The sequence below is a fragment of the Podarcis melisellensis genome, assembly GCF_964234715.1.
Source record: "Podarcis melisellensis genome assembly, chromosome: 11".
Lineage (NCBI taxonomy): Eukaryota > Metazoa > Chordata > Lepidosauria > Squamata > Lacertidae > Podarcis > Podarcis melisellensis.
In genome coordinates this window covers 11,712,815-11,740,169 of record NC_138543.1, presented here as the reverse complement: position 1 = coordinate 11,740,169, position 27,355 = coordinate 11,712,815, and the positions used below count along the sequence as shown (strand labels likewise).

At 45.0% G+C, this 27,355-nt stretch overlaps 1 protein-coding gene across 3 annotated transcripts in view; it reads left to right on the top strand.

Annotated features, from left to right (window-relative positions):
- Nucleotides 1–14,855, top strand: part of SEMA4D (semaphorin 4D) — a 112,158-nt gene extending 97,303 nt beyond the window's left edge. For all 3 annotated transcript variants that reach the window (XM_081930504.1, XM_081930506.1, XM_081930505.1), the window contains 7 exons: nt 1,986–2,161; nt 2,252–2,408; nt 3,803–4,025; nt 5,137–5,252; nt 5,469–5,641; nt 9,931–9,977; nt 12,460–14,855. In XM_081930504.1, the coding sequence (XP_081786630.1) occupies nt 1,986–2,161; nt 2,252–2,408; nt 3,803–4,025; nt 5,137–5,252; nt 5,469–5,641; nt 9,931–9,977; nt 12,460–13,379 (1,812 nt within the window). In that variant the 3' untranslated portion in view covers nt 13,380–14,855. The remainder of the gene's footprint in view (nt 1–1,985; nt 2,162–2,251; nt 2,409–3,802; nt 4,026–5,136; nt 5,253–5,468; nt 5,642–9,930; nt 9,978–12,459) is intronic.
- Nucleotides 14,856–27,355: the final 12,500 nt, after the last annotated feature.

Sequence of the window (27,355 nt, the reverse complement as noted above, 5' to 3'; positions counted from 1 at the left end):
TGCTTAAAAACTCATTGGATGTAATTAAGCAACAGAACCTGATACACTCTGCAAAATTTATGAGATCTCAGTAGCTTGAAGTAAATCTGCTTTGGCGTGGTTGTGTCCTCTTGTCTGCTGACTGACTGTCATTGCTTTTAACCGGCACTATTGCAGTCAAGTTGGGTTCTCATTCTTAACGATTTGTGTGGAGCTATATATAGATTGGAGCAGGAAAATATGTGCATTTTTTGCTACATAGGAAAATAAATTGCCTACCATTATTTTGAAACCGCCTCGGTGAAAAATAAAATCCTTGCTTACCTCGAATGCATTTCATATTAAGACATGCTTTTATCGAAAAGTGCAGACATGGCAAAAGTTGGGAGAGCACAGTTGGTATTTTAATGCTTAATGTATATTTCACCCATAAGAGGCTCGCATTTAAAATTCCTTCTTTGCTGGATGAAGGTTACATTTTTTAGATTGGTAAGCCTGGCTCTTCCCACTGTGGTGGAAGGGAGCCCACTCATAAGCTGCTCTCCAAACTGGCGTTGGCTCTATTTTGGGAGGTGTAATGCTGACATGGGGTAGATTTGGGCGTTCCTCTCATAAGGCGGGTGGTGCTGTGGTCTAAACCACAGAGCCTAGGACTTGCCGATCAGAAGGTCGGCGGTTCGAATCCCCGCGACGGGGTGAGCTCCCGTTGCTTGGTCCCTGCTCCTGCCAACCTAGCAGTTCAAAAGCACATCAAAGTGCAAGTAGATAAATAGGTACCACTCCAGCGGGAAGGTAAACGGCATTTCCGTGCGCTGCTCTGGTTCACCAAGAGCGGCTTAGTCATGCTGGCCACATGACCCGGAAGCTGTCTGCGGACAAACGCCGGCTCCCTTGGCCAGTAAAAGCAACCCCCAAGTCGTCTGCGACTGGACTTAACAGTCAGGGGTCCTTTTACCTTTACCCATAAACCAGGCTTAGAGTTAGAGGAGTGGTGGTGGGACATGGAAGACAGGTCAGAGGCTGGAGTGGGGGGCAGAATGGTTGGATGGTGAACAAGCAACAGGCTTGAGTGAGAGGGAGGAAGGAGAGGCAGAAAGCACTGCAGACGTACGACAAGGCAGCGGAGAAAGAGGTGTGGGGTTGAGACTGGAACAGATTCACGGGAGCCTGCCAGTCCTACTGTATTCAGCTCCTTGTCTCCAAGGGCTTAGAGACTTCTGCATGTAGCAGAACAAAAAATGCAACGGGTCCCGTCCCCTAATGGAGTTTAAGACTGCCGGGAAAACAGCTGGATGGGGAAGAGACTTAAGGGGAAGTGGGAGGACCAGATCATCAGTTCTGGCAACTGCTTTACCTGTGGACAGTCTCACTGTAGGTTTCTCTTGTTTGTATTATGTTTCCTTGGAAAAAAGAATCAACTTTACCGTTCACCTCGGAGTCTCTCTGCTGATTTGCAGCTGAAGCAGCTGACACATGAGTACTGAGGCCCTAAGTGTCTGCAGTTCATGTCCAGGAGAGGAGACTTCTCCACACAGTGCATGGTTAAAGGGTGGGATTTGGTCCTACAAGAGGTGGTGATGGCCACCAACTTGGATGTTTTCAAAAGAGGGCTAGACAAATCCATGGAGGATAAGGCTATGTTCTGCCTCACCTGTGGAAGACAGTATTTCTCTGAATTCTAGCTACTAGGAATTGTAAGTGCGGACAGTGCTGCTATACTCGGGATTTGCTTGCAGATTCCCCAAAGGCATCTGGCTGTTCAATGCAAGAACTGGAAGCTAGACTAGATGGGCCAACACACAATACAATGTAGAACTGAATTTACTATCTCTCACAGGTTATATGTGCTAATAGTAACCTCTTAATGCTAATCTCAATCCACCTTGTTTGGCGAATTTGTCCATATACTTGAAATATTGGTTGCAATTATTCAGTTTAATGTAGCAGAATTCTGTATACTTTGGAAAAGGAATCTGCTTACTTTTGAATGCATTTTTCTTTTAAAGGGGGATCAAGGTGGTCACAGAACTTTACAGAAAAAATGGACATCCTATCTCAAGGCCAGGTTGCTTTGCTCCGTACCAGAGAAAAATTTGTTTTTCAACGTTGTCAATGATGTCTTCATCCTGAAGACTCCAAGTTCGAAGGAGCCAGTGATCTATGGGGTTTTCTCCCCACAATTGTAAGTAACGCTTGAACATTTGGAAGTATTTTTTTCTGAGGAAGCGTGAAACAAGTTGCTGATTTTGGTTTCCTTGGGGTGTGTTTTAAGGAACAACGTCGGGCTATCAGCTGTTTGTGCCTACAACATCTCGACAGTGGAGGATGTTTTTGCCAAAGGGAAGTACATGCAAATCGCGACCGTCGAGCAGTCCCACACAAAATGGTTGCGATACAACGGAGAGATTCCTAAACCCCGGCCTGGAGCGGTAAGTCTGAATAAACTGAGGGGTGGTTATGATCCTGTTCATAATAAGCAAATGTTCATGTGCCACATGCACTCATTCAGGGCCTCTGGGCCCCCCAACTGTGCTAATCCCTTCCTGGCAGATGCAGAGGACCAGCACAGCAGGTGTGTGATGCCTACACAACCCAATGCCAGTTATGGTTTCTCCCATGACATACTCCTCTTACTGTTTGCCACAGGAAGCTCCTTGCAAACACACCCATAGAGAATATGGGTTGGCTAGTTTAGTCGGTTGCTATTTTAGATTTGCAGCTTCTTCTATCTCCTAGCGGCAGGTGTTGGGGTGCTTGCCAGCAGCCTCATTCACATGTTCCTGTGCGGTGTGGATGCTTCCAGGACCTCAACTTGCATGGCATGAGTCCCACAAAGCTATCAGTGTAAATGATAGCCCGTATGTTTTGAACCAATCCTATTCACACAAGGCAAATTGTTCCTTGGGGTGGGAGTCCCAGGCATGGTTAGAAGTGACCTGAACCATGTGAGGAGGTCTTCACACTTAACATTTGGCTGCAAGCTACTTACGCAATTCAGAATCCAGCAAGAAAATGTGCTGAATAGTAAAATCTGAATGCAGTCTACAGTGGTACCTTGGTTCTTGAACTTAATCCGTTCCGGGAGTCTGTTTGACTCCTGAAACCGTTCGTAAACCAAGGCGCGGCTTCCGATTGGCTGCATGAGACGTTTAGCCGCATCAGACGTTTGGCTTCTGAAAAAGGTTCTCAAACCAGAACACACTTCCAGGTTTGCAGTGTTCAGGAGCCGATCTGTTCGGGAGCCAAGCCATTTGAGTACCAAGGTACCACTGTACACAAAACCACTGTACACAAAACAACTGCACTATGCAAAAAGACCAAAATACATGTAATTTACCTATAAAGATATTTGCATCCCATCATCAAGATATATTTTAGCCACTGAGAACAGAGATGTTCTTCCACTTTAAGATACAGTGAAAGCTTGCACAAAAGAGTACTTGCACGGTTTAGGACAATTTTATCCACTTCTTGGAACCTCCTTGTTATGTTTTCGCCATACATGGCTGTTGCTTCATACAATCAGATAATGTTTGAGACAAGTAACAGAGGCCTCCATGGAAGGAGACTGCACAAACTTCGCAGACGCTTTGCTTATTTCTTGATTGTCAATGGAATGAGCACACCTCTGCTTAAAAGAAAGATATGAATCTGGCTTATCCCACGGTGAATAAATACATATTTTAAAAGGTAGCAGCTGTAATGTTTTTATTTTAAACAATGCTTTAACTGTTTTAGAACTGCTTCCCTGTCTTGCTTATTCTGTTGCTCTTCCTTTTTAAAGCTCTCATTAATCATGTGACATACATTCTTCTTGGGACAGTGTATAAACAAGGAGGCTAGAGCAGACAATATCACGACTACGCTCAACTTACCCGACAAAACCCTGCAGTTTGTCAAAGACCATCCTCTGATGGATGACTCTGTGACTCCAATTGGAGACCGGCCCCGACTGGTGAAGAGAGATGTGAAGTATACACAGATTGTGGTAGACCGAGTCCAGGCCCTGAATGGCACTTTGTATGATGTCATGTTCATCAGCACAGGTGAGTTTTCCGCACTCTGAGAACTGGACAACATTGCAGTATGATAAGGTGGCTTTTCAGCTCATTGAGCTAGTCTTGTGAGCTACATATTTGTTGCAATTCAGAGCATCCTGGGTTCTAAGACTGGCAAAAATTGCCTGTGAGATCGGGGCTGAACTCCGGCCAACTAGTTTGCTAACACATATATTTGTAAATCAGAGTCCTGCATTTTAAACCTTTGAGGCTCTGAAATGGCCCAGGACTTCGATACGTTTATGACTTCCTCTTCCCATATGAACCTTCCTCTACACCCAGATCTCTGAGCTTCAGCAGTTTGGATACAAGAGAAAAGGCCTTTTCAGTCATGGCACCGTTGTTGTGAAATTCCCTCAGAATTGCTCACTTTTTATGTGGTAAAGATTTTGGTGATGGCTGCTTAGTGTTGCTACCTTAGTTTTGTTTGTATGTGGTTTTGTTTAATTGTATAGTAATTGTTTCTGTGATCCCCCCCTTTTTTTAAAGCAATTGCTTAATTGCCAGTTGTTAGTTGGCTTAATTATTCTTTCCAAGGAAAGGTGGATTGTACTTTTAAAAATAAATAAATGGCTCTATCAGACCAGCATTGTAAGGAAATCATTTAACATTATGTTGATTTAAGAACAGGTTGAAGAATAATTTCCTCATCTGAGTATGACACTTTGAGTAGTCCATAATGTTCCCGAGCCTTGGGTCCCCATATATTTATGGAACACAGCTCCTAGGTTTGCTGAGCTCTCTGGGTCTGAGGGAACTTGTACCTTAAATGTTGCTGGATTCCAAGGTTGGTGCTTAACCAAAAAAAAAAAGTTCACAGCCAAAGTATAAGAATCCAGCTCATGTCCTGGTAGCAGACTGCTCAGAAGGGGTGAAACGACTGCAGTTTAGGAGAAGAAATGGAATTAAAGGATGAAATGAAAGTTGGATAGAGAATGAAAATGCTCAAGGTTGGATAGCTGTGTAGTGAAACACACAACGAAAGGCACGAGGGGAAGGAAGCAGGGGCCTTAGGGTGAAAACACCAGACTATAGTCTGTGTGTGCTGGTTTTGTATTTTGATTTTTACGTATACCAAAGTGTGGCCCTTTTGTTTCAGACCGAGGAGCCCTTCACAAAGCCATTGGCTACGATAACGGAATGCATATCATTGAAGAAACGCAGCTCTTCCCAAACTTTGAGCCCATTCAGACTCTGTTGCTTTCTTCGAAAAAGGTAGGACTGAGTAAGAATTTGGGCTGGGGGCAAGAGAGAGGTACCAGAACAGCAAGAATACCCAACCCTGCCATTGGGGTGGAGTGGAGGGAAAGCAGCTGTTGAATTCAGTCATTTCTGCTGGGGGTTTTGTAGCCTGTCCTGGACTGTCCCAAAGGCACTGTTCCTGCGAGATGCTAAAGAAAGTTGTAATTTCCCCCCGTGTGCTTTCTGCAGGGCAAGCAATATCTCTATGCCGGGTCCAACACTGGAGTAGTCCAGTCTCCCGTTGCGTTTTGTGACAAATACACCAGCTGTGTGGACTGCGTCCTGGCAAGAGATCCGTACTGTGCTTGGAATGCCCGTGCCTCTCTCTGTGTCGATATCTTCAAAGAGAGGGAGACCGAAAGGTAAAAGCACTTAAATGTTTGCTAATTACAGTCATACCTCATGTTATGTCCGCTTCATGTTACGTTCTTTCGGGTTACGTCCCGCGGCGACCTAGAAGTACCAGAAAGGGTTACTTCTGGGTTTTGCCGCATGCGCAAATGCACAAAATGACATCATGCGCAGACGCGGCGAATCACAACCTGCGCAGATGCGCCACTGCGGGTTACGTCCTTTTCATGTTGTGAACGAGCCTCTGGAACGGATCCTGTTCGCAACCAGAGGTACCGCAGTATCACCGATGTATTGCAAAGTAGAGGAAATGTATGTACCGTATTTTTTGCTCTATAAGACTCACTTTTTTCCTCCTAAAAAGTAAGGGGAAATGTGTGTGCGTCTTATGGAGCGAATGCAGGCTGCGCAGCTATCCCAGAAGCCAGAACAGCAAGAGGGATTGCTGCTTTCGCTGCACAGCGATCCCTTTTGCTGTTCTGGCTTCTGAGATTCAAAATATTTTTTTCCTTGTTTTCCTCCTTCAAAAACTAGGCGCGTCTTATGGTCTGGTGTGTCTTATAGAGCAAAAAAATACGGTATTTATGTGGGTCAACTAAGGAATGCAAAACTCTCCCTCTCTCTCTCGCTCTCTGTGTATTCTATAATTGCAAGAGCACACTGTCAGCAGAAATTGGTACAAAATGCAACACCTTAAGAAGAATCCTCTGCAGCTTTCCTTGTTCTTCTTGCAATCCTATACATGTTAACTTGGGAATAAGATCCTTTGAACTCAGTGGAACTTGCATTGAAGTAAACATGTATAGGATTTTCACAAGTCATCTTTCTTGTTCTAAACAGGTACCGCAAGACACTTCTAGTGTGTGGGCAATCTTTAGTGAAATCTCAAAAATCTGTAGGGAGAAGGAGAAGTGATTTCCGAAAAAGTTCCTACTGAATCATGGAGTGCAGAGCTCTTTGCCACTTAGCATAACCAAGAGCGGCAGAGTAAATAATGCAAAATAGATTTGTTCAGAGTTCAGGCTTTTGGGGGCATAGGCTTTTACTTAAAAGGCAGCACAGAGAATGTACAGCGCAAATGCTGCAACTTTCAGTTGACTTTCAAAATCAACTAATAATTACTGTATACCAACAGAACCTACACATTTTTTCACATTACATATGAAAAACACATGGTCCTGTGAAGGGCTCTTTGCTGAAGCTAAGCAGGCTTAGAATATAAATGTAGCAGGCCTGGAAGACTGGTGGACTATAAGTGTAAGAAAACAAGTTCACAAACATAGGCTCTGAAAGAACAAATTGCCCAAGTCAGAACACCCCTGGCTAGATGCATATCCAGCTGTTCATCTTCCAACCATGCAAACCTGCCTTACTGTTCTTAAAACAACAACCAGAAGCTCCATAGTTAAAGATATTTTGTCATTACAGAGCATACCGGTATTGCAATTGATAACTATCTTCGTAATCATTGTTTACCGCATCTTCGTATTGCTTTTATATATTTATTTCATAGTTTTAAAGCTGTACTTGGTAAAAACACTCCGGGTGGCATACATAAAGCCAAAACAAAGATAATGACAGCTTCTCCCAGATAGGAGTGCCCATTTTGTCTGGCCCCAGGGGAAACGGTGGGAAGAAGCTGATGATTCACATTGTCTATAGGGGCACCCTACTCTCTAGCCTGGCAGCTGAGCGTGGGTTTACTGGGAGCGTGGGCCAGCATGGCGGCCATTTTGCTCCAGTCTGCAGCCGAGTTTTAAAAGGGAAGCCCTTAGCTGTTAAGAGCAATGACTTCACTTTTTCAAAGCCTGGGAAAACGAAAAAGGTATTTGGCACCCAAAGGACATTGAAGTAGGCGCTAGGTGAGCCTCTCTGAGGAGCATAGCCCACTGCTGGAAGGCCTGTTCCTCACCACCCCCGCCTGTATTTTATTTATTATTTTTATTGTATTTACTGTACTTTTGCTCCGTAGGATGCACCTAGTTTTTAGAGGAGGAAAACAAGAAAGAAAAAATTCTGAATCAAATGTTGTACTAAACTATTTAATAAACTACCGGTATATCAGAATAATATTTCAACCATGTAAAGTGAACAGCAGTCAAAAGTGGCATTAAGAAGCATCATCACCGTCAAAGAGAGACTTGATCCCCTAGTCTCTCTTTGACGGGAGGAATGAGGGAGAAATCTGATTCAATTCCCATTTAAAGTCAAGCCTACCTAATTCACACCTTCGTACACAAAACAAGGACAAAACCACAGCTGCCCTTCAAATTTCACATTTCTGCAAAGGAAGGCAGTACTGTACCGGCAAAACCAGTGGCAGAGGGAGGGTCTTGCGTGGCAGCACATCGCCTGTGGGTACGTGGGACATCACCCACGTGAGCATCATCCCAAGGGGGTGGTACGTGCGTGCTTGAGCCCATCCCAATGGGGCAGCCAAGCGCTGGGGCGGAGGGATTATATGGCTCCTGCTGTGCTTGCTTTACACCTGTGTAAGTGGCTCCTGTCCCGCTTTGCTGCTTTAAAGCGAGCCACGGAGGAGGGAAGAGCTCCCGTCCTTCCCTCCTCCATGCAGCATTCGCTTCATAAGACAAAGACATTTCCCCTTACCTTTTAGGAGGAAAAAAGTGTGTCTTATGGAGTGAAAAATACGGTATATGCCACCCGGAGGTCTCAAACAGAACAAAAGTATCTCTGTTTGAGAAGGAATTTGGGGAAGCACCCCAACTGATGACCTCAGGGCCCAGTTCTACTGTTCATAATGTAATTCCAGGGCTCCCTACAAATCCCCTTGAGAGAACCTCTTTAAGCATCCAGGAAGCTGGGCACGAATATCAGGCCACTACAGGAGCTTCCTTCCAATAGCACCCTAGGCTGACAGCTGCAGTACACAGTATTCGCAAGTCAGATCACCACCTACTTTCCACCACTCCTCCTCTCTAGCTCACCAATTAGGTGGGATGGGTCAGTTTCCCATTACAGCAGGCAGCCTGTCAGCAGCACTACATTATCCCTCCCTACCCTGTGGTGTGCAGTCAGTGGACTGGAAGTGGTCGCCGAGACCATGTAACACTGGCCCTGAAAGACCTTCATTGGCTCCCAGTACGTTTCCGAGCACAGTTCAAAGTGTTGGTGCTGACCTTGAAAGCCCTAAACAGCCTCGGCCCAGTATACCTAAAGGAGCGTCTCCACCCCCATTGTCCAGCCTGGACACTGAGGTCCAGCTCCGAGGGCCTTCTAGCGGTTCCCTCACTGAAATAAGTGAGGTTACAGGGAACCAGGCAGAGGGCCTTCTCGTGGGTACGCCCTCCCTGTGGAACACTCTCCCATCAGATGTCAGGGAAATAAACAACTATCTGACTTTTACAAGACCTCTGAAGGCAGCCCTGTTTAGGGAAGTTTTTAAAGTTTGATGTTTTATTGTGTTTTTAGTATTCTGTTGAGAGCCGCCCAGAGTGGCTGGGAAAACCCAGCCAGATGGGCAGGGTATAAATATATTACTACTACTACTACTACGGGACTAGGCTAGTCCCCTGAATGTTCCTGGTAAATCAGAGTATTGAAGTATTAAAGTCTGGCTCCTCCTTCCCAAAGTCTAGAAATCTTCTGCATGGTTTAGTAAAGGGAAGCACGATGCTCACACACGTGGTATCGGGATGTCAAGACATAACACACGTGGTTCTAACTTCCCCTATGAAACATTTCACCGCCAAATCCACAGCAGCCAGCTGTTAGCCTGAAAAAAATTGTGGGCTATTCTTTATCTAGATCTTTCTTTTGCCTCCATGGGCACAAGTAAAACCAGATATCCTAAGCACACACACTATAGGAGAAAGGTATTAGAAGACTGCAGATATTTTAAATGATTTTTCCCATTTAAAGGTCTGTAAAGAAAGCTACCTGGCTTCGGCACAAATTTGGAGTCAGCAGACTCAAAATCACTGCCATGATTGAGAAGTGTTTTTCCAAAAGGGTTCCTGAACAGCGGCTTTCCCAAACCGTGTTCCAAACTATTGCAAACACACACAACTTGTTTATTTAAATAAAGGGTCTGTTTGTCACTTTGTGGAATGCTGCCCTTCAGCAAAAAGGTGATCCGACGGCTTCTGCGCTCCTTCCTCTCCCCCTCTCCTGCGTCACTTGTTTGGATATTATCAAATCCTGTCAGTGCCGCCTTTTCAGGCATTTGGAGGGAGGCAGATAACAGATTTGCAGGTGGGAAGAGATTTGCACACAGAGGGTAGGGAGGGTAGGCGATGGTAAATGTATTGACTCTCTGACTGTCTGTTTACTTTTGTAGGGACTGGATTCAGAATATTAGTGGCGATGCTTCTTCTTGTACCGCTGGTAAGCTTATCTTTCTTTCCAAAAGAGGTGGGGAAATAATAAGCGTAATAAACATTTGGGCCGAGCTCCTTCACAGAATTGCTTGGTGCGATATCTAACGCTTCTATTTAATGTGTAGTTTTTGTTACAATAAAAAAAAACACCCCACCTTTTTATTTTTGGCTTGTTTTTGCCTTCCTTCCCCCCCCCCAAAAAAATAGGGCCAATTCGCAGTCTATGGCCACCTCTCATGTGCTACAACTGTTCCCTAGCTGTAACCTTTCCTCCATGCCCCAATTAGGCTTCAAAAAAGTCTTCTGTTGGCTGAAGGAGGCTTCTCTCAGAGGAACGGAGGGGCAGGGGGCAGAAGAGAAGGTCTCTGAGGGCACATGTTGTTGACCCCTCTGTTAGCTGTTATTGTAATTACTTGAGGAAATTGCCTTTTATACCCTTGAATTGTCATGAGGTTTATGAAATCAATACAGTGGTACCTTGGTTTTCGAACGTCTCGGTTGATGAGCATTTGGGTTTTCGAACGCCGTAAACCCAGAAGTAAATGCTTCAGTATTCAAACATGCCTCGGAAGTTGAACATACCACACTGCTTCTGTATTGAGTTTTCGGTTTTCGAACGTTTCAGAACTCGAATGGTCTTCCAGAACGGATTACATTCGAAAACCGAGGTACCACCATTTTAATGTCTAATGTAATGTTTCTGACTGAAAATACTTTTGGGTGTGCCTTCCAAAAGGACAAGTTTTGCATGCCCAGAGATGCCGCCTCAAACCCTTGAATATCATCATCATCATCAACATATTGATATGCCACCTTTCTCCCAAGTTGGGATTCAAGGTGGCTTACATTTAAAAACATTATAGAATAGAAACATTAATTTAAACACATCAGGGCGCAGCTAGAATCAGCAGTTAAAACAGTTTGTGCTGACAGCACGCCGCTGATCAGTATCACTTGCTCCTTGCTTTCCAAAGGCCTGTCTGAATAGGACAGAAAGAAAACTGGCAGAAAGAGGCAGTCCAGCCTCTCTTGAGACACAGAAAAGGCTATCTCGTGTGTTACCACTAGGTGTGATGCTGATGGGACCGAGAGAAGGCCCAAGGGTCCTAGCACCCAGGCAGGTTCACACAGGGAGACACGATCTTTCAGGTGGCCTGGGCCCAAGCCACATATGGCTTTGTGGATCATAAGTAGCAATTTGAATTGTTCCTGCAAATGGACCAGTATCTGGTTGTTTTAAACGAGGGAGTAACTGTGTTCCCTGTAACCAACCTCAGTCAGCAGTTTGGCTGCAACACGCGGGATTTCTTGCCATAACAGCACATTTTCTGCAAAGAGTTGCTGTTGCTATTGCTGCTATATTAATGAAAGAAATATGGTGTGAATACATTGAATAGAGATTCTGGTCTTTTTTATTTATTTATTGGGCTTTTAGTCAGTTTTTTAACGAAAGCTGAAAAGCAACTTAGAATACCAAAATTGAAACCAGTACAGAGTTAAAACAAATAAAAGCTAAAAGCAGTGATATGCATAAAAAGGCATTGACGTCTACTAAAAGAGACCACACTATCTAAAGACCAAAAGCCTGACTGTAAAGGTTTTTTGCCTGGTGCCTAAAAGTAGCCCGCGATAGTGTCAGGCATACTTCCCTGGGGAGAACATTCCATAGGTGGGGAGCCATCACCAAAAAGGCCTGGTGTAGTAGAACTCCCAAGTATTTTCTTTGCAATGGGCACATGATCCAAAGCTTCATAGACTCACAGCTTCTTATGGTCAAATACTTTCTGGCTTTGTCCACCACGTGTGAGTTACTGAAAGCCTATTGCACACATGGAACGCTGCCAGACTCGGAAGATACTATGGTCTCAGAAAGCCATAGTTTGGCTTACTGTGTTGTGTGAACCAGGTGGTTGTGTTTTCTTGCAAAAGAATTTCAACGCAAAGCAGTATTTCAGATAAAAGGTAGTTGCACTTAAATATTTCAGCAATGTTTATGACTCTTCGGATCATTCATTTTTTTTTGAGGTTTTGCACTTTCTGGGTTGGTTTGGGTTTTTCCCCCTGGCAATTTCACGTGTGCTCATTTTATTGGGATGAGCCTGTGTACGCAGTCTTTGTTCCTGTGATGACAGAACATCACCTTTTAACACTTAAGGCTTAAAGCAGCATTCATGTGTTACTCCCCTCATCCCCGTACACAAATCTTACGCTAATTGCACAGATTTCTCCATCTTTGGAATACAGCAGTTTAGCAAGCAGTTCCAGAGATACTTAGGAATGCCACCACTTTACCCTAGACAAATACACATCTATTGTAAGTTGTACCCTGTGTTGAGTATATAAGTGTTGTTGTTTCAGGCTAGCGTGACACTTGTTGTGGGCTGGTAGTTTTCCCCCCAGTATATGCCTGCATGGCTGAATAGGCCTGCTCCCCACACCGAAAAGAAAACTCATTTCTGTTCTCGTTTGCATTTATTTTGCTGTTCCAGATAAAGTAAGAGAGCATTATCTGCAGCACACTTTCAAGCATGGCAGCACTGCAGAGCTAAAATGCTCTCAGAAGTCCAACCTGGCCCAGGTGGTTTGGAAATTCAAGGACGATGTGCTCAAGGTGGAAAGTCCAAAGTACCGGCTGCTGGAGAAGGCGCTGCTGATCTTCAATTTGTCGGAGGGCGACAGCGGCGTCTATCAGTGCCTGTCGGAAGAAAAAGTGAAGAACCAGAAGTTCTCGCAAGTGTTGGCGAAACATGTTTTGGAACTGAGGAAAGTCCAGCACACTACGCTGAGCCCCACCCAGCCAACCACACCGACGGAACGCAACGCGGAAGCAGCCAAAATGCCGACTGTCGCGATCCAAGACCCGGCTGCTCACACGTCCACCTCCCCGGTGGTACCAGTCACAACGTCCAGGATAGTGACGAATCCCATTGTCCCCACCCTCATGAGCACTGCACCTGACATCGAGCTCTTGAACTCGCCTCCCGAGGTCTCTGCAAAGACCATGTTTCTGAGGTCCAACGATAACTCCCTCTTGATGTTCCTCTTCCTCTTCTTTTTCGTGCTCTTCCTGTGCCTGTTTGCCTACAACTGTTACAAAGGGTTTCTGCCGGACCAGTGCCTGAAGTTTCGATCCGCTATGTTGCTGGGGAAGAAGAAGCCCAAGGCCGATTTCTCTGACTGTGAGCAAAGCGTGAAGGAGACCCTGGTGGAGCCAGGCAGTCTTCTGACCCAAAGCGGGGAGCACCCGAAACCGGCACATGACACGGGATACGAGACTGAAGCCGACTATGGAAACGGCCACGTTCAACACGATGAGGACCATTCACAGTCTTACAAGGAAGTCAAGGACAAACCTTTTGATGTCAAGTGCGAACTGAAATTTGCTGACTCGGATGCTGAGGGGGATTAAAGGAGAAAAACCCCACCTTCCCTAATGAAAGTACTGTCATTCTGAATCATTTGTTTCCGAAGACAAAACATTTTAGATGTGATAACTGGGCCAGAAAGGGCTACGTGTTCTAAGCTTTTTTTTAAGTGACACATTGTCATTTCACACCTGGATAGAGCAGAGAGAGATCTCGCATTTTCTGAAAACGGTTCTGTTACACACTTATTTCTTATGTGTTTCTTTTTTATTTTAAATGGCCAGTTACGGTTTCACACGGTGAGCTTCTAAGCTGCCCTTCCCCTGTTCCCCAGCCAAGGGAAATTTAACACTTGCACATACTGACTATTTTGATTAATCCCTCTTTTTCATAGAAGGTAAAATTAACTCTTGTTGCAGAGCCATACCAAAAAGGATTTCAGTAGCTCCTGCCTGCACGTATTTAACTGCCATTAAAAATCTAATTTCAGTTTAATTCCAAATTGGAAATGATGTTTAGTTTATCAGATTGGTAAATAATAGCCTTTTTGTCCAGATTGGGACATTTCTTTGCATCTAGTGATTTTAATGCATTTGTCTGGTAGTTTTAGCTGGTGAAAGAAATGTTGGATCTTTCCAAAACTGTTTGTGTACCTTTTTAGAATATGATGTATTCTAGAGTTGCATAAGGTTCTCAGGGATAAGCTTCGGTTAAATGTCTCTCTCCCCCCCCTTTTTTTTTAGAGGCGTTGATATGGTAATCATTTTGAGAGCTTAATGTTCATTTTTGGGTTGTGGGGAGTTTGGCTTTAGAAAAAAAGATGTTAAAAAGATGTAGTTGGACACTGCCACATTAACTGATTTTATGGAATCGTTTTAATGTTTTAAAAAGTGGATTATTGTGGACAAACAGTAGTCACTGAACCGCAGCAGTGTGAGAGGCTTCTGTTTCAGAGATACAATGCGGACCTTGGCAAACATGCGATGGACCTCTCAAAAGAGACTGTTGAGGATGGCATGCATTTTGTAACTTTTCCCCGCAGTTGGGAAGCAATAGGGCTCCAGCCTCTCTCACTCCCATAATCAACTTTGCCAAATATTTTCACTGTTTCTTCACAACTTCCACCAATGTTTTCCAAAAAGGCAACTGGAGAAAAGAAACCAGAGAAGAGCAGAAAACTGCCCAAAGGGTCGACCACTTTATCTCTCCTGGGACTCAACAACGGCACTATTTGTCTGTAAAACTCCTTTGTGCTGTACAGTTTTTAAAAACCCTTGTCTCTCGCTGTCTTTTGTGTCTCATGTAAATATGGTTAGAAATAGAGACGACTGAGTAGGCAACATGTCCCAAAGTCCTTTTCTTTTCTTTGTTCCTGTTGAAATATTTCCCCAGCACACACCTTAGATGGTCTTAGTGTAAACTGTTCTAGATTTTGTATGGTTCATTTTTGCTTTTATTTTTCTATTTTTGATTCTGTATATATGAAAAAAATAAGGAAATAAATATTGAAGTTCATTGTATTTCATCCTTGTCCTTGAGCAATAACAACTTGTCTTTTAAAAAACCAGAAGCCTTAGAGGGTTTTCTCGCTGTAAGATTTGAACAGGTGTGATTTCCTGTATTTCAAAACAGAAATAAGAAGGAACTTTCTTTTGATTAAATGTTTGCTGCTCATTTCTCCCTCCTTTGCAAACTGTTTCTTTGGCATGTTCTTAGAACTTTTTTCCTTAGTGCCCTTTTCTTCTTCTTTTTCCTGTTCTGTCCTCCTCTGCCACAGCTTCATCTCCCATAACTTTCCCTCCTACTGGTTCCTCCTCTTTGTCCTGTATGGAAAGTGACTCGCGCCCTCCATCCATCAGTCCCCAGCCCGATGTTTGGTCTAGCGCAGATTTTGCCACAGTCACCTTGATGCCACCATTCCTAAGTGACCAGATCCGGCGCGTGGGTGCCCAGACCACCTTCTTCCTCTTCTGCCAAGCTACGGGTAAGTCGGAGGATGCTGTTACCCATCCCTGAGGGTTGCATTCACCAAATTGCATTTGCTTTAACTTCTTTTGTGCACGAGTCCAAGAAGTCGAATGGCAAGAGAGGTCAGGGCGCCAAAAAGGTTTGTGTTGAGGATGGGAAACTGCGATCCTTCCTCCCATCACAGTCAGCATTGTTTGGTGGCAAAAAATGGGGGCGTAGGGTCTCCCCAGGCAGCAGAAATCAGTGATGTCGGCTTGGAAGGGCCTTACGCACCCTGCAAGTTGTGCACACAGGTTTTAAAAGCATCCCTTCTAAAAACTTCTCTTACGTCAGTCATTAGAATCAGTCCCCAATGTCTTTTCCTTCGTACGTGGCTACAGGAAATAGGAGCATTGCCACAACTTTAATGACATTTCAGAAACATTTTCCAGATCAAAAAATATTGCCAAACTTTGGTTTATTTGTGCTGTATATTTGAGAGCGTCTTTTTCAGGAATTTTGTACTTACAAGTACAGTCTGACCTCTACTTACGTATCCCTCTGGATACAGAATCTCCGGGTTACGGACATGGCAAACCCGGAAGTGTATACGTCCAGGTTTTGCCGTGTGTGTATGTGCAGAAGCACGCCTCTATTTACATAATTTTCGGGGTGCGAACTGACCCCTGGAACAAATTAAGTTCATATCTGGAGGGTCCACCGTACTCACAATTTTAATAAACTGGCTTATGTCAAATATCTGCTGGAGTTAACCATATTAAGGCTAAAGCACTGGTTTTCCATCTAGAAATCAATGCTGTGTTGATGTATGTCTCCCGATCTGTGTTTAAAAAAATCATGGGTTGGTGGGATGTGATCTTTAGTTTTGGTTCTTTAAATAATCCAGCCCTTTATTTACAGTTCTTCAGATCTACACTTTTCAGGATAGGCATGCAATTTCCAAGTAAACCATCTCACCATTCTTTCACCACCAACTCCAGTCCTCCCTAGCTAGCAAGACCTGTGATCAGGAATGATGAGAATTGTAGTCTGAAAACAGCTAGAGATCCAAGTTTGGGAAACACTGGTTTAGGTGATTTTCCTTTGTTTGCTTGGAATACAAATCAGAATTTTGGAACATGGCAATCCAAAGAAAGCTATAAAACCGAATTCTTTAAATGAATAGAATGTACCATTCCATTGCTGAACAACATGACCTCTTGTCCCTTCAAACTCCAATCTAGTTAAATGAAATTTTCTGTCATTTCTTCAACCTTGGAATCTGTGTTGAAGATTTATCCCATAACTCGGCTTGCTCTTAATATACCAAGCTGATGAAATAAATAAAATGATGCATCCCTGTAGCTGTTGTGTGTCTTCTAATTAGGCCAAAGGGCTTAGCACCATAAGTACATTGGTAAGAACTGCCCTTGGGCTGCTTAATGTGATTTATTATAGATCATCAGGTGCCGCCATGACTTAGTCCTGCTGGTTATCCAGCTGATCAGATTACAAACGTAATGCTGCTTCTTGCTTCCTCCCAGGTTCTATTTGCAGTTGTTTCCTCGCTCATGGTGATTCAATCATATTACCACTTCCTGCTACAATATAAGCATATGGACACTATTGATGAAGTTCTGCTTGATGCTTTCTATGTGTAATGGTGTGTGGAACTGGTATTGCAGAATGGTTAGATGTTTCCCCAAGTCAGGACTCTCCACGGCCTGGTTCACCTTTTCCTGGATTTTCCAGGGTCTCCTCTTCTTTGGCGATCACTCGTAGCTGAGTAAGATTGCCTTCCATAAACACGGTTTTAACAATGAGTCTGTAAGTGACTGTGGAGGCCAATTCTGGATCCACACGTCCTTCCACAGTGGGGACATTGGTTTCCGGGCGGGAGTTGATCACGGTGTGGATTTGCCAAGCGTGCCTTCCTCTTAGCACGTTTCTCCCTTGCGTCCTGAGTTTGAGTGTTTTCAAAGCCCATGACACTTTTGGAAAAGGCTGCTCTCCAACTGGAGCGCTCACAGCCAAGTGTTTCCTAATTGTTGGTGTTTATACTACATTTTTAAGGGTCTAGCAAACTCTTGATTGTGCAAGGGTTGAGACGTTGCACAAGGGAAGTTAAAATAATATACTCTACTAAAAATATTTTTTTAAAACACCTGTAGATTCTATCACACCAAAGGAAGTAGGTTGTGTGAGTCTTATCTTGGGCAATGGGAATGTTGAATATTGTGTGAATCACACTCTTTTCTGCATCTGCACGGCAAGAAACATCTTATCTATGCTATTCTCCTTCTTGTGATTCAGTTTGTAGGTACAGTACAGTGGTACCTTGGGTTAAATACTGAATTCATTCCTGAGGTCCGTTCGTAACCTGAAACTGTTCTTAACCTGAAGCACCACTTTAGCTAATGGGGCCTTCTGCTGCCGCCGCGCCGCCAGGGCACGATTTCTGTTCTCATCCTGAAGCAAAGTTCTTAACCCGAGGTACTATTTCTGGGTTAGCGGAGTCTGTAACCTGAAGCGTCTGTAACCTGAAGTGTATGTAACCCAAGGTACCACTGTACTGAAATTGGCCCATTGACGTCAAATATCAGATGTGCTTTTGTACTATGTTTAGTTTGGTACATACAACTTTGCTTGGTTGGTACTTCCCTTCTTCCCTCTTCTGATAATAAAAGTATTTCTCCTCCCCTCCCCTGTCTTCCCAGAGATCTAGTTAATTATTTCTACAAGGTCTCGTTTAGAAGAACAAAAACCCTTGCTTCATCAGCTGGATTTCACAACTTTAAGAATTGCAAAATGTAGCTTAGGATACACATCCAGTCTTGCTCTGAAGCAGCACAATTTCAGAAGTATGCCAAGGACGTGTTACGATACTACGGCAATTTCAGACTTTTCTCAGTGCTTTCTCCAGCTGCTGCGACTACAGAAGCCAGAGAAGAGGAGCAGGGCTTCCGTGGTGTAGGCACAATGCAGGCATAAACACAAGCACAGGCTGACATCCTGCATTGCCGACGTGAATTGAGAAATGCAACATCTAAACCTGCTCTTAAATTCTGATTTCCTCCATAAACTTGTTCAGATTCTGTTCAAAACTACATTTTAAGTGAATTTGTTTAATGAAGGATTAGATAAATCTAAACGGGCACGTTTTCTGCCACCAGCTGTTGCAGCTCTTAACATACAACAAGATGTCAGCAAGTCCAACTGTTCTTGAACCTTGGGGTCCAAGAGCATGATACGCATTTTATTTGTAAACCCATGCATAAAAACAACTAAGGTTTTTATTTTATTTTATTGGAAGTGTTTGCATCCTGCCTTTCTTTCCAAAATGATTTGCATTGAGAATTGACGTCAGCGTAAAAAACAACAACAAGAAGATGGGTAAAAGTGTAAGAAAGCAAAAATAAAATCAAAGTGTGTTGATTGGGAAGCATCTGTGACAGACACTCATTTTCCTCACTACGCCTTGTCTGCCAGCTAGTTGTCTGGGCGAGTGAGCAGACGTTAGCAATGGCAAACTGAAGGGAGAAAGGCTTCATAGACTTGTCTGAGGGACCCCCAAAACCTGGTCCAGTGGACTGGCTAAAAAACTAATCTCTGAACCCAGATAGTAAAGAGTCCTTGGAGAACTGGATTCTAATAATAATTCATTTGACAGTAAAATCAGTCTCTGCCAAAAATTGGAAGGTATGCAATTTAAGACTACTTTTTTAGGTTCTTGGGGGTAAGTCAGGATGAAGAGTTGGGACAGCAGACTTCTGAAAAAGAACTGGAGTAACTTCTGCATGAGGAAGTTCTGCCTCTTCAGCCATTGGATTTCTATGAGAGCATCAAGCATGTGTAAAGGTAAAGGGACCCCTGACCATTAGGTCCAGTCGTGGCCGACTCTGGGGTTGCGGCGCTCATCTCGCTTTATTGGCCGAGGGAGCCGGCGTACAGCTTCCGGGTCATGTGGCCAGCATGACTAAGCCGCTTCTGGCGAACCAGAGCAGCGCACGGAAACGCCGTTTACCTTCCCTCTGGAGTGGTACCTATTTATCTACTTGCACTTTGATGCTCTTTCAAACTGCTAGGTTGGCAGGAGCAGGGACCGAACAACGGGAGCTCACCCCGTCGCGGGGATTCGAACTGCCGACCTTCTGATTGGCAAGTCCTAGGCTCTGTAGTTTAACCCACAGCGCCACCCGTGTCCCTCCAAGCATGTGTAGATGCAGGTAATTCAGTAGATACCATATCCACAGACTTCAAAGGAGCTTTTGATAAAGTCCCTCACTAGAGGCTCCTGAGTAAGTCTGGCAGACCTTGGAGAAGACGTAAGACGCCTGTTGTAAGTCAGTAAATGATCAAAAGAACTGGAAACACAAGGGGAGAGTTAAAGAGTCTTCACAGTGGAAGGAAATAAGCAATGGCGTCCTCTAAGGGTACAGCACGCCCTTAAATATCAGTTGCTAGGGAAGAAATGGAGGAAGCTTGTAGCCTCCATCTCTCCACACTTCCAGAAGCAGCAGCTGGCTGTGGGTGGACGTTTCATCTGATTTAGCGGAGTTCTTTGCTTCTCAAGTCTTGTGTTTTCTTATCCTGATATATCTGTGGAGTTTCACATTCCTGAACGAGGCTGTGGCAACTCTTCCCGGCTTGCTTGTGGTTTATAACATTCACAAAGCAGCTTATCGTCGAGAGAGATCTGATTCCTCCTTTACTTTTTGCAGAATAACAAGCAATTGAACAAAGTAGCTCACTGTGCAAAATCAGGTTACTTTTTCATTTTGTTTCTTTTAAGATAGGGTGTTACTCAGAAAACACAGTACTGTATCAGCTAGGATTCTCAGCCAAAATTCTGAAAAGGATAGCAAGAGGCAGAGATTAAAATGGAACTTCTGCATAGTCCGAAACTTGCTGATGTGGCCGTCTTCTTGCTTGCAGAAATGTAGCCATAAGCTTTTCTCATCCTGTGAAAACAAAACTACTTTTCAGCAGTTACAAGGGACCTAGACTTCACACTAGTCACTTCTTGACTTTGCCTGGTTTTCAAGAAAGCTCTTCTGTACTGTTTTAATTATCAGTTTCAGCTCGTAAGGCAGATGCCTCAAAAGAGAATTTAGCCCCTAAATCCACTTCTCTGATCATTTTTTCTCTTGATTCTTTGTGTGGAGTCGTCTTTTCAGTCTCTGTCTAGGATTGTGGATTCTGGATTCATTGAACTGGCGTAAGAATCTGATTTTGCAACTCTTGCTCTTAGGAATGTGAGATGGACGAAATAGTGGACTTGTGGCATTTCTTGTAAAAATCAAGGCTCTGGAGGTCTGGTGTGGGCCTTACATACCTCCAATTCCATGCTATCTGGTTCTTTCTCTAAATATAGACTTCCTGGAGAGAAGGAACCTTCTGACATAGAATAACCATTTGGAACAAGGTGGCCAGGACTGGCCCAATCGGAATGCAGATTCAAGGGCATACCTAGGGGCCGGGTAGGTTGGCCCCTGCCAAGGGTGAAAAAATCTTAAGAGTGGCCAGGAGCCCGTCCACAAGGAATCCAGTCACTGGCGTCGGCCATCTCAGCAGCCCTCGGGCCCCCTCCCCAGTGGGCTAGTGTCACTATTAGAAGTGTAAGTGGAGGGAAGAAAGAGCAGGCAAGAGGAGCAGGAAGAGGAAAAAGGGAGGGAAGATGGAGGCAGAAGGGAAAGCAGCCAGCAGAGGGAGGGAGTTTAGCAGACAGACAGATGGACTGACGAAGGGGATGGGGAGGAGGGACTGAGCAGACCCAACCCCAATGGCTGCACTGGTGGAGCACAGAAGGAAACACGGTCTCTCCCGACTTTGGAGGTGCCAATACAGCTCTTTGCCAAGGGCACAAGGTAGCCTGGGTACACAGAACTATATCGTTGCCTTTGGCCGCGGGCAGCAAGTTTGACCCCTTTGCTTGCCTCATTGTTCGCCCCCAGTTCCACCTTTTTCTGGTGCCTTCAGCTATCCAGCAAGGCAAGGGTCTCTGCCACACACACAAACCACCTCCTCAATGACGAGGGACCGAGGTGGTCCTTCCACAGAGTGAGGAATTCCGAGCGCAGGATCTGGAAGAGAGCGCGTTTCTCCACCATGGCAGCTCACAATAGCATTCACAAGGCAGTCTCTGAGATACGATACCCACAGTTCCTCACTCTGAGAGAGGACCTTTTTGCTGTTTATCAGGAGGCTGGGGAGCAGCAGAAGAACTGCAACAGCAGTTAGTACAGTGGTACCTCAGATTAAGAACTTAATTCGTTCTGGAGCTTAATTCCGTTCTTAACCTGAAACCGTTCTTAACCTGAAGCACCACTTTAGCTAATGGGGCCTCCTGCTGCTGCCGCGCCGCCGGAGCACGATTTCTGTTCTCATCCTGAAGCAAAGTTCTTAACCCAAGGTACTATTTCTGGGTTAGCATAGTCTGTAACCTGAAGTGTATGTAACCTGAAGCATATATAACCCGAGGTACTACTGTACTGGAAATACTGGCCATGTTCTACCTCAAAGAGATACAATCTCGTCCGGTTCCTGATTCCACACAGACCAAGGCCAGGGCCTATTTTTAATGCCTGGGCTCATTCATTATTTCCTGCGCAATAAATGAGAGGGCTAGCAAGCATCTGCTGTGCAAAGTGTTTTCCTCCCCAATCGGCAATCCGAGACTGTCATCGCACATCTGGAGGTGGGCAGCCAGGGAAGCTCGTCCAAGAATCTCTCATTAGAACAGTGTTTCCCAACCAGTGTTCCGCGGCACACTAGTGTGCCGCAAGACGTTGCCTGGTGTGCCGTGGGCGGGAGGCGGGCGAGTCGGGCGGCAGTGGCTTAGAAAACGAGCCGAGCTGCGAGCTGCTTGTAAAACAGGGTCCCAGACGCGGTTAGCCGCGATTAACCAAAATCGATCCCAGGCTCCTTAAGAACTCTCTGCAGTGCATTTAACGTCGGACGGCTGCGGCTCATAAAAGCGCCCTGCAGCCTCCCAAGCAGCCGCGACGGGAGGCGGGTGGCCCGGGCAGGACGGACCGTCTGGCAGCAGCAGCGGCGCGGGCGAGTCGGCGTCTCTTTCCTGGCTCTTGAGACGACGGGCTCGCCGGCTTTGCGCTCGCAATGTGGAGCCTGCCACAAGCAGCAGCCGCAACAGCAGCCGCGTTTGGGCTCCCGGAGAGCAAACTCCCCCCCCGGCCCTGGACCCTCCTTGGCCCCCGGCAGGTGCAGCGGGCGCCGCGCTGGGATCTCAGCTCCTGCGAAGGGGCGGCCGGGCGCGGCTCCGGGGGGCGGGGATGGGGAAGTAGATGGTCCCCCCGCCCAGTCGAGACTGAATGGTGCCCTTCCCCGAGGGGAAGAGGGAGGCGGGGGGGGGGGCTCCTCTGGTATTATTAATTAGCCATAATTTTCAGGCTCTTCCGAATGGACGGCTCCTTCCATCACCCAGGCAGCTTTTGGCGGCTGTCTCAGTGGTCCCGCAAACTTTCCTTTGAGGAAAACCTGGGCGAGAAAAGCCGCCTTCCCCCATCCAAGTTTGTCTGAAAGTGAGCAGGGTGGGTGTCACAAAGGGGTTCTAGTGGGGTTTTTTGTTTTTGTTTTTATTTTAAAAAAAAACCCTCCCCCACCATCAGATACACCAATTTGCAAGGAGCAAAAGGCACTGAACCTTCTTCTTTTCTTTTTTTTTCTAAAAAGGCAACTATTTTATTCATGCTTTTATAAATGGAGGATGGGGGGGTGCAGAAAGAGACGGGGCGGTGGACTAGATCCGGCGGGAAGGAGCCTTTTGGCGGCCAGGTGCTTCAGGGGGTTGGAGGAGGCGACCCTCGGGGTTCCTTCCATCTCCACTGAAAGGTAAATGAAAGAGGTCTTAAAGCTAGCTATCACGTTGCTGAACTTATAGCCAAGTCAAAAAAGTCGCACACTGTGGCAGAGACATTAATACTTCCCGCCTGCAAAGCTATTGTAGAGGAGATGCTCGGACCTGAAGCAGCTAAGGAAATAGCCAAAGTCCCTCTCTCAAACAACACAATTTCCAGACGTATTAATGACATGTCTGCAGACATTGAAAGTGTGGTTTTGGAAAAGATCCATAGCAGTGAGAAATTTGCATTACAACTTGACGAGTCTACTGATATCAGTGGACATGCTCAACTCTTGGCCAATGTGCGTTATGTTGATGGTGATGCAATTAGAGAAAACTTCTTTTTCTGCAAGGCATTGCCAGAAAAAGCAACAGGAGAAGAAATTTTTCGGGTCACATCAGAATACCTTGAACAAGGAGGACTTAAGTGGGAAAACTGCACAAGTGTCTGCACCGATGGAGCTGCAGCCATGGTCGGGCACACCAAAGGCTCTGTAAGCAGAGTGAAGGAAAGAAATCCAGATGTGATTGTTACGCATTGCTTTTTGCACCGTGAGGCCCTCGTAGCCAAGACTTTACCAGCAGACCTAGTTCATGTGTTGGACGATGTTGTGCGCATGGTAAACTTTGTAAAGTCACGACCCGTGAAAAGTCGCATATTTGCAGCTTTGTGTGAGGAGATGGGAGCGAAGCATAAAACCTTGCTGTTTCATACGGAGGTCCGGTGGTTGTCGCGTGGCAAGGTCTTGGTTCGTGTGTATGAGCTGCGGGAGGAACTTAAAGTGTTTCTGACAAATGAGAGGTCAGATTACGCAAAGCTGCTTGCAAGTGATGAGTGGTGTGCAAGGCTGGCATACCTGGCAGATATATTTCATCATCTGAATGAACTGAACACATGAATGCAAGGCCAAAATGAAAACCTGCTTACAAGTACAGATAAAATAAATGGATTCCGTTCAAAGGTGCAACTCTGGCATCAACACGTGGAAAGTGGCAATCTTGAAATGTTCACACTCACCAAGCAATGGCAAGGTGTTCACACTGCTGCACTGTGTGAGATAATAGGTAAACATTTAAAAACTCTCGAGGGGAAGTTGCCATTTTATTTCTCTTCAGTCTCCACTGAATGCCTTGACTGGGTTAGGGACCCTTATAGCTCAGCATCAGTTGGTGGAAAGGACATGACTTTACAGGAGCAGGAGGAACTAACTGAACTGAGACAAAATCGTGGTTTCAAGCTAAGATTTGCTGATCTACCTTTGGACAGTTTTTGGTTGGAAACTGCCAAGGAGTTCCCCCTTCTGGCAAACAAAGCTATTTTGACATTGCTCCCATTTTCCACTACATATCTCTGTGAGTTGAGCTTTTCAAGCATGATTACTATAAAAACTAAATACACAGAGAGACTGAGAGCTGTTGACGAAGAGCTACGTGTGTGTCTTTCTATGATTCCAGCCAGAATATCAGCTTTGTGTTCAGCCAAACAGGCCCAGGTTGCGCACTGAATAAAGTATTTTATAATTTTTCATATTTCTGTTTACTTACTATTTCATAATAAAGTAATTATAAAATACTTTCTTTGTGTTTATTTGATTCCTATTAAAGAGAGTTACTTTATATATAGTCAATATAGGCACAGAGTTAATTTTTTAAACATTTTCTAATGGTGGTGTGCCTCGAGATTTTTTTCATGAAACAAGTGTGCCTTTGCCCAAAAAAGGTTGGGAAACACTGCATTAGAAATCCAGCGCGGACCACAGGCCATCTCCCCCTCATGCTGGATTTGGCAGGAGCTGACACGGCAGAAGCCCCTTAATGTTCCTCAGTTATCTCAAGCCACGGCCAGGCACAGAGCCTCCTGTGCCAGTTCATTATGATGTTTCCTTGTGCATCTCTTCCCCACGGAGTCACAGGGTTTGCTGAACGAGAATTTAAAATATTTCCCTTTAAAATGTTTCCCTTTAAAATGTTTCCCTTTAAAACGTTTCCCTTTAAAACATTTAAAGAGAGATTGCAGTCTCTCTTTTAAAAAACTTGGGTCCTGATTTCTTCTAGTTCTTTCCCTGGGTTTCTGAACAGCAGCTTGTAGCCTTTCCTGCAATTGCATGAATTATCCCAAACATCAGCTGGATATGGGCATGCCTTTGCAGGATCACAGGGAAAACACTTCCTGCCCACCACTTAAGGGATCTGCCATGGCTTGCCAGTTCTCCCTCCTACCCGGGCGACAAGAAGCCATAGCAAATGCTTGCTTTGCATGAAAGGATCTTCAAAGTTATAGCGTTTCAAATCCTTACACGTTCAGCTCACAGCAAAGCTCAACATGGGGGAATTGCGCCAGATGTTGCATTCGTTTCCGAGATTAAATTGTACTGTGGTCACATACACACTTTTCATGCTTCAGGAGCCTCCGTCTAGCAGATTTCCTTTGTGACAGAAAACAAAATATATGATGCATCAACAGACGGACAGATAGTAGTGATTAGAATCTCTTGCTGTTTACAACTTTATTAGGAATTGGTGATAAGGTAGTCTTGGTTCAATTATTTCCCCTGATGGACTGTGATAAGCACCAGTGGAACCTGACACATTTTTATTAGGTTGGTCCAAATGTCTTCCGTTTTGACATGTGGAGGAGCTATAGCTCTGAGGGGTGGCACTTACAGAAGACCCCACATTCAGTCTTCAGGTAGGACCAGGAGAAACCTTGGATAGCCGCTGACGGTCATTTTAGACAATGCTGAGCTCTGTGGACCATTGGTCTGGCCCCTATGTTCCTTTGTGTGCCACCAGAATGGTGATCACAGCTAATGTCACTGAATTGGTACCCAACTGAAGATTTCCGCAGCCCAACAGCAATTCTCTAAGCTCTTCCTGGCAGCTTACCTGGCAGTCGTACTTCGCCGCTACTCACATCTCTCTACTTAATTTCCATCCTTGATAATCTCATTTTCAGCGACCTTCAGGGAGACCTCATCTAAGATTAGCTCCAGAAATAGGACAGGCAGTAAATTAATTTGAAGGATGGCGTTGGCCACCTCTCAGTTTATTCTGACTTGCAAAGCTTTTCTTAGGTGATTTGATATTACCTGCACTGGGTTTGTTTTGGCAAGGGGGGGTACTTTCTGGAAACATGAGTTTTACAGCAGAAGGCTCATTCATCTGCACATCTGCTCAGTCCAGTGTTATTACTAACCCAAGGAAGCTTTTCATGTGAATCATAATAATAAATACCCTGTTAGTTAAACTCAGAGTAGACCCTCTGAAATTACCGTATTTTTTGCTCTATAAGACTCACTTTTTCCCTCCTAAAAAGTAAGGGGAAATGTGTGTGCGTCTTATGGAGCGAATGCAGGCTGCACAGCTATCCTGGAAGCCAGAACAGCAAGAGAGATTGCTGCTTTCACTGCGTAGCGATCCCTCTTGCTGTTCTGGCTTCTGAGATTCAGAATATTTTTTTTCTTGTTTTCCTCCTCCCAAAACTAGGTGCGTCTTATCGTCTAGTGCGTCTTATAGAGGGAAAAATACGGTAATGGATTTAAGGGCATTGTTTTCAACAGGTCTGCTGTGGGTACAACTGATATTGACTATTGCCCAATAGTAGCAGGAAGTAGATAATCTTCAAGCATTCAGTATTCCGCAAGTCTTCACAGATTCCTGGAACGATACACAGGTTTAACCAGTTTCCCCAACACACAGTCATTTATTAATTTATTTTTCAGTCTCCCTAGACTTCGATCCACATGGAATTCAAGGTTCTCCATGAATCTTGACGATACCCATTTCTGAGGCTTCCAAAATCCAAGTCAGCCTAGGAGCAGCAGGTGGGAGGAAATTCACCACCTGAGAAGGAACTTGGTTGTGTGAACTGGTTTCTTCTTCTAAGGACAGCTTTGTGCTGTGCAGTGGCGGAGGCCACCGGGGTTTGGTGGCGACTCCCAAGAAATTAATGTCCACTGGTTGACCATGTAGGTTAGCTTGCTAGCGTGTGCTTTCCTCAGCATCTCCAAAGGAATGTTTCGCAGTCGCATGAAGGTGGCGAATGGGTGTGGGGGAGAGAATCTACTTGGCAGGTCTCTTGTCTAGTTGGTGAGCTGTGGCACACAAAGGACTTGTGGCAGCAGCCACAAGTACAATTGTACCTTGGTTTCTGAACAGCTTAGTTCCAGAACGTTTTGGCTCCCAAAACCTCGAAGCCAGAAGTGACTGTTC